Source organism: Priapulus caudatus, unplaced genomic scaffold, assembly GCF_000485595.1.
Source record: "Priapulus caudatus unplaced genomic scaffold, Priapulus_caudatus-5.0.1 Scaffold586, whole genome shotgun sequence".
In the NCBI taxonomy this organism is placed as follows: Eukaryota; Metazoa; Priapulida; class Priapulimorpha; order Priapulimorphida; family Priapulidae; genus Priapulus; species Priapulus caudatus.
In genome coordinates, this window is record NW_014577647.1 from 134,749 (window position 1) to 145,634 (window position 10,886).

The window sequence follows — 10,886 nt, forward strand, 5'->3', positions numbered from 1 at the left end:
CATAGCTTCGCTTTAGCCTTTACTCATATCATATGCAACGATAAATATAAATATACACATGCTAGTATATATTTATGCACTTGGTATCTATACGTAGCGTCCAAGCATAAACGTATTGCTCGGTAATAAACGTAGAGCACGGAAGCGTCAATATCAGCTGCTGGTGCCTGGGCGCATGTACATGTGTCTGTGGCATCCACGCCCACCGATGACGACGCATATCGCGTGGAGAGTGACCTAGTTTCTTCACGAGGCGTCCATTGGCGAGTATAGACTTGTGCTGTTTTTGTCGGCTTGTCGCTGTCGTTGTTGCTGTTGCTGTTGCTGCCCCGGTGCACATTGTAAGCCTATGTTGTAAGTGGTGTCGTGTAGCGGTTTATCTGTTAATACCTTGTTGATCTAAGTAATCTCTCAGTAGCCGGACTAAGCCGGTCTCGTTGCCGAGTACTAAGGTCAAGTTGTTGTTCGTCGGTTTTCTAGAACTACGCCTAGACTTCACGTACACCGCCGTTCACCATGGAGAAACTGACGACCGTTCACCCGTTGAATAACGTAAGTTTAGTGTAAAGTTTATCCTCTTCTCAGGCTGGCCAGTACTGAGTCTGTGTACACTAGTTTGCTCGATTTCCGGATTCCACCTAGGCCTACTGAAAGTGAAAGGTGCTAAATGTTCCCACCATGTTAAGACGTTGTATAGGGAGTAGATGGTTATGGTATGCGGTTAGGATTATGGTTAGTTTAGCTCATAGGGTCTATGTCCCCCAGGGTACTGCCGGAACGTACCCTGGGTACGGTCCGGTATACCGGAACGTATCCTGGTAACTATTTGATATGGTTAAGGTTAGGGTTAGGGTTAGTGTTAGAGTTAGGGTTAGGGAGTAGGCGTAGGCGACTGCATAGACTCGTTAGTGGAGTAGGCGAGGTACGGTCCGGCATATTAGATAGTACCAGGGTACGGTCCAGGGTACGTTCCGGCAGTACCCTGGGGGACATAGACCCTCTCAGCGTCAGTTTAGCCTTTACACACATATATTAGTTAATTCCCTCTTCGTGGAGAATAGGGTAATTGGACCTTACACACACGCGGTAATACTAAATATCATGATTCATGAGCATGTGTATTCTCATGTGAGAATACACATGTTCATGGTGCATTGGTGGTAGTGTTCAAGGAGTATACGTTCAAGAGTTCAAGAATATTATTCAAAGAGTTGAAGAGGTACGGGGGTTCTCAAGGCTTTTTTGCAGAGAGTTCACTCCAAGAAACAATTATAAATCGAAAGACGAGATGTTTCCCTTACGTTGTGCCTTAATTATTTTCTAGATTGCCTACGAGAAACTGAGAGTTGCCATTATAGGACAAAGCATATTTGCAGTGGAAGTATACAAGGCGCTCGTCGCTGATGGACACACTATAGCTGGAGTCTTTACAATACCTGATAAGAATGGAAAAGTAGACCCACTTGGTACGGCAAAAGTCGAAAACCATTTCCAACTGATCACTATCAGTAGATATATCGTATAAGTAAATCAAACCAGTTATAAAAAGATGCACTTTACTCTGAGTTTTTTATACTGGCAAAATTACGTGCCACAAACATGAAATAGTAGAGAAGAGTGTGTCAATGTTGTATGACCTTTTCTATAGGTAGTTGTATTTGAGAAAATTTCCCTTTGGGAAATGTCATTTACAATGTCATTGTGAAGTTGCGCAACCGAGGTAAAACCAGTTCCAATGAGGCTAGACATGCAAGTGTAAGACCGAGCTGAATAAATCACATGGTGTCGCCCCTAGGCACGCACTCTCTCTGGTAACATTCCTGTATTTCGCTTGATATACCTCACCCATTCCTCTTCCACTCCCTGTGAAGACGTATACTATATTGTTTTTTTATGTACAGTATAGAACTTAGAAGCTCTTGACTAAATGTGTTTGTAATCTGCAAAGGTTTATATGCACATGTACATCTCTAACTGCACAAGACACATACGACCAGCTGTACTGCTGTAACAAATCTGTGGTCGTGGTACTTCTGATACTACATACATGTAGTCTGGGCACCCCATCACTTCCAACATGTGACTCTCAAGATAAATACAGATGATTAATTAATCTTAATGTAATATATATTTTGCCAATAGTGTACGAAAGTGCAATAAATAGTTTGGATATTAATTCATTTCGTTTTCGGTACATGTTAACTTGAATGTCGGATTTTTAATAGGGACCATGAGAGTGATCCCCATTAACCAACAGTATTAATTGCCTCCATTTTTAGCTCAGCTTGCTGAAAAAGATGGAGTCCCTCTGTTCAAATTCAAGGCGTGGCGGCAGAAGGGTGTCGCCATTCCAGAGGTGGTCGAGCAGTACAGGCAGACGAAACCCGATCTCAACATCCTCCCCTACTGTAGCCAGTTCATTCCGATGGACATCATTGAACACCCGCGTCTTCACAGCATCATCTACCACCCCTCGCTCCTGCCACGACACCGCGGCGCCTCGGCTATCAACTGGTAATGTGGCATCGCGTTCATTGTGCATTATCGGACGGTTTGTTTTTATTCGGGCGTTGTTGACGTGTGGTATCTTAGTACGCTTCGTTTACTGCGGTGTTTGCTTTACAACTTGGTTTCGAGAATGTTCTGAGTGTTGTCGTGCATAATAAATGCGAACATCGGTCGGATCGTGTCTGTAACAGTCGAATGGCTGCAGTATTTTACCTTGGGGTCATTCATGACCTATAGCAGTCTGACTATATAGTGGACGAGCACACCTGATATTTTTTATTGCTCAGAGGTGCTATTTGGTATGCTACGTGTGATGTAACTGCAACACGAGCGTGCGAGAGCGGATCAAGGATAGTTTGGCACCCCTGCAATATGTTTTTGCATACGTGCTCAGCTAATCTTGGGTGCTAAACTAGGCTTGGGCCACCAGAGCTGCTCTAAATGCTCTGCCCTCTCGTCTCCAGGGTTGCTTCTGAGGGAAAATTAGACAAAGGAGGTAATGGCCAGTTTGGGAAAAAAACACACATGATGGATTCAAAGGCGGACGCGGGGGAGAGAGGGAGAGGGGGAACTCTCCCACAAATTTTAAAAATTTGAATGTCTTAAGGCCTATTTACACGATGCGTCATAGATGTACGTCTGTCGCATCAGTCAGACGCATACGTCCAAAACGCACCATGTAAACTATGCAGTACGACACAATTTTATGACCCCTGCGATATCGGATGCACTAGACGGATGTTCTAATTTCTTGCGACATCGTAAGCAGGACGCATGAACCCACCTAATCAGGTGGGTGAGAATGGGTCACGTGCTTAAGTCTCTTCGCGATGAACAGTGTTGACAGCATGGCATCCCCTGTGGATCACAGATAAACGTTCTGCAGCAGAAATTGGTTCCCTCATATTGGTTGTAGAGCATTGAATTATTGGTGTGACCTTTTCAAGGAGTTCTTGGAAAGTGTCCATGTCCATCCTCACATAATTTCGGAAGCTTCCGGGGTCTTCCTCCTCCAATTCTTTTTGAAGTGCATGATACGCTCCAAGTTTGTCTCTCCTGGCGATCCAAGCTAGTCTCACCCAAGCTCGTCTCCTTCTTTGTGAAATTTCATATTTTTTCTTAAATACACTATGGCAATTTTCTTCAGCCGTCGTGTACGTGTTCTCCCCATGGTGGCCTGCCCTTGAACTACTTGTCCTGGACGTACGAACAAAACTCACCGTGTAAACAGATTCACCGTTGCGTCAAGGACGTACGCGTAAATCTGATAAGGCCTGGACGTACGTCTAGGACGCATCGTGTAATTAGGCCATTAGATTGCATTTGAGGTACCCGAAAATGAAATTTAACTTTAACTTTTACGAAAGAGCATTTTCACAACGGCGATGTTAAATTTGACAACGGCGGCGCGCCACTGTGCCTCTTATGTATAAAAAACCCTCGTCTCAACTTCATCTAGGACTCTACTGTGTGGAGACAAGAAGGCTGGATTCTCAATCTTCTGGGCAGATGATGGGCTGGATACGGGAGATATCCTGATGATGAGGGAATGCTTTGTCAAACCCGACGACAATGTCGACTCTCTCTATAACAGATTCATGTTTCCGGAGGGTATCAAAGCCATGGTAACTGGTTTTATTTTTACACGGGGAGGTGGCTTATACATGAGATAAAATTTGTTAAAAGTCCTTGAGAAAAGGAAGTTGGGTTCTCTTGCTAATGTATTTTCATGATAATACAGTAATAGGTGGGCCCATTATTCACAGCTATAGAGTTAAACCAGCAGAATTTCTGTAAGTTCGACCTCACAATTTCTTTTTGTTTCACAGAGAGAGTCGGTGATGTTGATTGCTCAGGGGCGGGCACCCAGAATCAAACAACCAAAGGAGGGAGCAACATATGACGCAATGTTTCAGAAGAAAGCAGTGGCTGAGGTATTATTATCGCATATACATATATATAATAGGAGTACATGATATCAAATATGTCAACCATATTAAATCATCACATAAAACTATAATAAAATAATACATGATATGACGTACTTCTGGTATGTCTTATGTTTATTGTTATAAGATAAGGATATAATTCACACAATTCTATAGCACATGTATTGCATATGCATATGCTTTGTGCATTATTCCATCTTGCATTAACTGACATGTGCTAAGCTGGACTTGGTGGTGCCTATTACCTAGTTAATATTCCAGACAACCCAGAGTTTCTACTGTGCTGCATTTCACTGGCACCTGGAGCATTGTAACATCACATTCTGGGCCAATTTATACCTTCTTCACTACCAGTTTTAATGGCCCCGCTCACCAGTGATGATATTACTGTTTAGACTTATAGTTATTCTAACCAGACGTGCACCTGCTATGCTAACATGGCTCCCCTAACATGCTGTTCAATGCAGTACAGTAGCACGGTCGCCAAGTGTTCACTCGCAGTTCTATTACTGCAGAACTGGTGTGTCTTTTAGTGCATGTCTGATTGTACTATCTGTACTTTAGATCACATCGTGGGACAAGTCTACGCTCGAGCTGCACAACTGGATCCGGGGTTGTGACCACAATCCGGGAGCCTGGTGCAAGATCAATGGGCAGGTGTGTTATTATCCCTGCTTATCCCCGCGCGTGATCCCGAAAGAGTTGAAACATTCCCAGATCGCGAGGGAGATTCGTGCATCTCGTTGTGGGCGTTTTACTTTTTTTGAAACTACATGTGAATGTTCGTGCCACTCTTCTCTTGGTATTATCGATCATTACATTGCACAAAACGTCTACTAAACAGATGAAAGGCAAATATGGGCGGAATTACTTAATTCGCCGCAGAGTTTGGGTTAACCTCAGATAGTTTAGGTGCGGTGAGCGACTGCAATATATGCGAATGCATGTAATTCGTTTCTACTGTGGAGTGCATATTGTACAGATGGTGACGTTCTATGGAAGTAGTGTGTGGAGGCGGGCACGTCCAATCAAGTGCAGAAAGGTGGAGATCGCCGGGATGAAGGAGCCAGCTCTAGTACACAGCGATGGCATGATTCTGTTTGCCAACGATGGAGGCATGGTAAGAAAATGTCTATCAACACCGATCTATGGTGTAACGGGGCAAGGAACTGCAAGTTAATTGTATGTTGCTCTGGGATTGTACAGTCTACAATACACTTGTACTACTGTGTGATATATTGCACGTTTAAACGTAAATCCTTTTCGTCTGTCTGAAATTTTGTTTCTTGTCACATGATGGGTTGAACATTTCTCCTTCAGTGGAAGTCTTTGGGTAGCCTCGTTGTGTGTTTCTTGTCCCTTAGCATAAGGTGTAAACGTTGTGGAAATTATAATGTCACAGTTCGTTTGCATTCTTGATTTTTCGAATTTCTTGATTCTATCATTGTTCCTGCAACTGTTCGTATTGATATTTACCACGTTGAGAAGTATTAACCATGTGATGCATGTAACAAAGTTGCTTCTTAATTATACTAACAACACAATGAACTCCTGCCCTTGTACTGACTGTAGATGCAGACATGCATCGGGTGTCATCTGTTCATTGATCGTGTTCACTTTTCCTGCAGATTAACATCAGAAGTTTGGAACTAGAGACTGGCAAGATGATCAAAGCTTCTAAGTTTGGTCAGGAGGAAGAGGAGGAGGAATTGATATTCACAGCCGATGAGGAGACGATAGTGGAGAGCTTAAAGGTGAGAATACGTATTCGTGTGAGGATATTATCGGAATCGCAAAACACGAAGGTGTGTGAAGCAGTGTAGTATTAATGGTTCCTTGATGGTTTTTTAACAGGGAATTTGGAAATCGATTTTGCAAACCGACACTATAGAAGACGAAACTGACTTTTTTAAATCCGGAGCTGGTTCAATGGACGTGACAAGGTATAGCATAATTTTAAAAGGCCAAATATACATAAACATATATTTATTATTAATTCAGTTATGAAACCTAGGCACACATCTATTGCTATGTATAATTTTTTTTGAGCAAGGTCATTAGATTTACGTCTGATGGAGAGTCGTATTATGAGCGTCACGTGAGAAGTCCATTTCTCTATTGCGTGACGTGATTTTGCAGGCTGGTCGAAGAAGTGAAGGACAAGTGTGGCGGTCTGACACTGACCACAGAAGACGTCTACATGGGCACGACGTTTCAGGAGTTTGTGAGAAACTGCATTCTGAAATCCCGAGGCGGTGACACCAGCGACGAGGTCAAATACGATCCCGTAAGTTGCTCGCGGGCCCAGCCTGCCTCGTCTGTGTCACTTAATTGTCTGCCTTACCCTGTCGTTTTCCTGCCTTGTCTGTCAGTTGCCTGCCTTACCTGCCGTTTGCCTGCCTTGCCTATCATTTGATTGCCTTTCCTGTCGATTGCGTGGCTTGTTTGTCGCTTGCCTGTCTTGCCTGGCACTTGCCTGCGTTGCCTGCCTTGCCTGGTACTTGCCTGCCTTCGCATTCCTGCGTGGTGTTAACACCAAACGGCATTTAATCTTTATTATCTAATTGCCGGTGAAGTAATCTAGCCTTTATTAAACCTTGATTTCTTAGCTTAGCTAAAGTAACTTATAGCCGCCCCTGCAGTAAGTTGTCGATCGAGCGGCCATCGAGAGTCGAATCCATCGCTCACGGGAAATCACGTTCAGTTTGCGTTGTTCCTTGCGTCAGGTGAACCTGCGAGTGAACAACATGGACGTATCTTCATATATCCCTGCGCGGTGTTAACGCCAAACAGCACTTAATCTTTATCATCTAATCTCCAGTAAACTAATCCTGACGGAACCTACGATGGCGGTTAGTTGTCGATCGAGCGGCCATCGAGAGTCGAATTCATCGCTCGCGGGAATTCACGTTCAGTTTGTGTTGTTCCTTGCTTCAGGTGAACCTGCGAGTGAACAACATGGACGTGTGCTTCCCGCACCAGCTGTTCATCAACAACGAGTTTGTCGACTCGGTGAGCGGACGTGCGTACGCCACGATCAACCCGAGCGATGAGTCGGTCATCTGCTCCATCGCCAAGGCGTCCAAGGAAGACGTGGACGTCGCAGTTCACTGCGCCGGTGTAAGTCGTGGGACGATAGTGTCGAACGATGACGGTAGCGTCAAATGTCTGTATGTGAATAGTCTAAATTGAAGTATATTACGTGGTGTGTGTGTGTGTATGAGTATAGGGTAACATGAAGTATATTACGTGGTGTGGGTGTGGGTATTAGTAGGGTAACATGAAGTATATTACATGGTGTGGGTAGAGGAGGACACAGACGTGGCCATGCACTGCACCAGTGTAAGTCGTGGGACGCCATCGAAAGATGAAGCTAGTGTCGAAAATCTCTTGTATGAATAGTGTAACATAATTAGTGTTAATTATAATAAGTATTTAACATTATTAACACAAGTATATTATATGGTGTCGGTGAGATGAGGTCATTTGCTACTGTTTAATGATTTTTTGTTCCTGCCAATAAGACTAAATTAGACAATCAAACTGTAACATGTCCCAGTGTCGTTGATATTATGCGAGTATTTGTAAGGAGAGAGAATTACGTGAGTAAATATGATAGGGCTGAGTGTACGGCAATGTTTGTAGGGGACGTTGGAATAGGTATATACTGTTATGCAATAACTTAGTCTGGAGTATTGTGGCTATTGCAATTTTGCTTTTCACATCTGCAGGAAGCGTTCTCCCATGGAGAGTGGGGGAAAATGAGTGCGCGTGACCGAGCGAGGCTCATGTACAAGTAAGCAGTACAGCTTAACTGTCTCTACGTCATCATTAACTATACTATTCCCCAATCACCACAGTTTATAATTAAACTTGTTCATCGTTTCTGTTATCATTAAAACGATCATTGCGAGAATTTTGCTCAGAAAAACTAAATATAGCTGAATATAGTCTCACCTGACAGCGAAAATATCACTGATTACACCAACATTCAAAACACCAATATTTTATGCAGTTATAGCATAGAAAAATTGATTTGACCACATCATACCAGCAATACATTAAAAATCAGCATTCTCAGCCCTCCGTTTCCACTGTTCGATCTTCTTTTCGAAGCCTTGTACCTTGGAAATCGTAATGAACACGTCGCCGCCATTTCCTTGGAGTCCAAGGTTCAAGTTGTTCAGGTGGCCGAAGACATCAGCCAAATAGGCCAGCCTGGAAACCCAAAAGTCATCTTGAAACAGCACAGCCTTCTCGTCTGCTTGCTCCATGAAAAATACTGTCAATTCTTCTCTCAAAGCCAGAACTCGGTTCAGCACTTTCCCCCTTGATAACCAGCGAACGCCACTGTGGTAGAGCAGTTTCGAGAATTCGACATCCATGTCCTTGCAAAGTTTACTGAACATCCGATGCTTCTTCGTGTTGGCTTTCACTGCATTCACGATCTTCACAACGTCCTCCAGTACCAGTTCAAGTTCATTCTTCTCGGTCTTGTCCGATCCTATCGGCTTTGCAGCCAAGGCTTCTCTGTGAATCATACAGTGTGTGGCGACGCAAGTTGGCGACACAGCTTGGTTTTTTTTGACAAGCCCGTTCACTCGTCCAGTCATTGCCGCTGCTCCGTCTGTGGTCATAGCCTTGCATTTATCCAATTGCACATCCCCTTCATCCAAGAACTCAGTCAGCTTGTCAAAAATTGCTTGCGCAGTGGTTTCGACTCCTACCGGTACACAGCACACGTAGTGGTCGACGAGAGTTCCCTTCTCCAAGTCGGGGATATGGCAATAAACGATCAACTGCACTTCGCCCGCTACATCTGTCGTTTCATCAAGTTGAAGACCGTAACAGACAGCTTGGTGTAGTTTCTTGAAAAGCTGATCTTTCAAGTCATCAGCAACCATCTTGCACCGGCGGCGAGTGGTAGTGTCGGATAGAGCAAGCTTGTCCACCTTCTTCACAGCCTCGTCTCCTCTGTGAATAATTTTAGCAGCAATCTTCAGGCAGGGCGGAACCACGGTCTCGAGTTCGGTGTATGGTCGTTTCGCTACTAACACCACGCTTTCAAAAGAAGATTGTTGACTCCAGAACGCCTTCAGCTCGGCCTCGAAAAGCAAGACGTCAACAAGGGTAACAGTAATGCAAAAATCGCACCGGAGATATTTTTGGTCAGATGTAAACACAGAGGTGCATAGTAGCGTAACACAAGTGTAAGTTGTAACCTCATAAATATTAGTCTTCAAACGTCCTAGGGACTATAACGAAGACGGAGAGAGGAGTGGATTAAATCCTCGTTGCGTACCGCCAGCGAGAATACTTATCAGCACACCAATTAGATGCCCCTTTGTTTTAATTATGTTCGCTTGTTGAGACGCCATTTGTGATTTTTGAAAGTCCTGACTCGAAAAAAATGTATTGCTGGTATGATGTTGGTCAATCAATTTTTCTATGCTATAACTGCATAAAATATTGGTGTTTGAATGTTTGGTGTAATCAGTGATATTTTCGCTGTCAGGTGAGACTATATTCAGCTATATTTAGTTTTTCTGAGCAAAATTCCGCAATGATCGTTTAATGATAACAGAAACGATGAACAAGTTTTAATATAAACTGTGGTGATGGGGAATAGATATAGTTAATGATGACGTAGAGACAGTTAAGCTGTACTGCTTACTTGTACATGAGCCTCGCTCGGTCACGCGCACTCATTTTCCCCACACTCTCCATGGGAGAACGCTTTCCTGGCAGATGTGAAAAGCAAAATGCAATAGCCACAATATCCAGACTAAGATTATTGCATAACAGTATATACCTATCCAACGTCCCCTACCAAAATTGCCGTACACTCAGCCCTATCATATTTACTCACGTAATTCTCTCTCCTTACAAATACTCGCATAATAATCAACGACACTGGAGGACATGTTACAGTTTGATTGTCTTAATTTAGTCTTATTGGCAGAAGCAAAAAAATCATTAAACAGTAGCAAATGACCTCATCTCACCGACACCATATAATATACTTGTGTTAATAATGTTAAATACTTATTATTAATTAACACTAATTATTTACACTATTCATACAAGAGATTTTCGACACTAGCTTCATCTTTCGATGGCGTCCCACGACTTACACTGGTGCAGTGCATGGCCAGCGTCTGTGTCCTCCTCTACCCCACACCATGTTAATATACTTCATGTTACCCTACTAATACCACACCCACACCACGTAATATACTTCATGTTACCCTATACTCATACACACACACACACCACGTAATATATCTTCATTTAGACTATTCACATACAACATTTGACGCTACCGTTCATCGGTCGACACTATCGTCCCACGACTTACACCGGCGCCAGTGAACTGCGACGTCCACGTCTTCCTTGGACTCCTTGGCGATGGAGCTAAGATGACTCGGA

At 43.5% G+C, this 10,886-nt stretch overlaps 1 protein-coding gene across 2 annotated transcripts in view; it reads left to right on the top strand.

Annotated features, from left to right (window-relative positions):
- Positions 1-243: 243 nt before the first annotated feature.
- The window catches only part of LOC106811887 (cytosolic 10-formyltetrahydrofolate dehydrogenase-like), a 22,390-nt gene continuing 11,747 nt past the window's right edge, over positions 244-10,886 (top strand). Inside the window, exons 1-13 of one of the 2 annotated variants that reach the window (XM_014815607.1) lie at positions 244-341; positions 481-552; positions 1,325-1,466; positions 2,280-2,514; positions 3,968-4,133; positions 4,338-4,442; positions 5,022-5,114; positions 5,440-5,577; positions 6,086-6,211; positions 6,312-6,400; positions 6,597-6,744; positions 7,395-7,577; positions 8,189-8,253. In XM_014815607.1, coding sequence (XP_014671093.1) covers positions 517-552; positions 1,325-1,466; positions 2,280-2,514; positions 3,968-4,133; positions 4,338-4,442; positions 5,022-5,114; positions 5,440-5,577; positions 6,086-6,211; positions 6,312-6,400; positions 6,597-6,744; positions 7,395-7,577; positions 8,189-8,253 — 1,526 coding nt within the window. In that variant the 5' untranslated portion in view covers positions 244-341; positions 481-516. Of the gene's footprint in view, positions 355-480; positions 553-1,324; positions 1,467-2,279; positions 2,515-3,967; positions 4,134-4,337; positions 4,443-5,021; positions 5,115-5,439; positions 5,578-6,085; positions 6,212-6,311; positions 6,401-6,596; positions 6,745-7,394; positions 7,578-8,188; positions 8,254-10,886 lie in introns of both variants that reach the window. The other variant, XM_014815606.1, reaches the window with a different exon arrangement.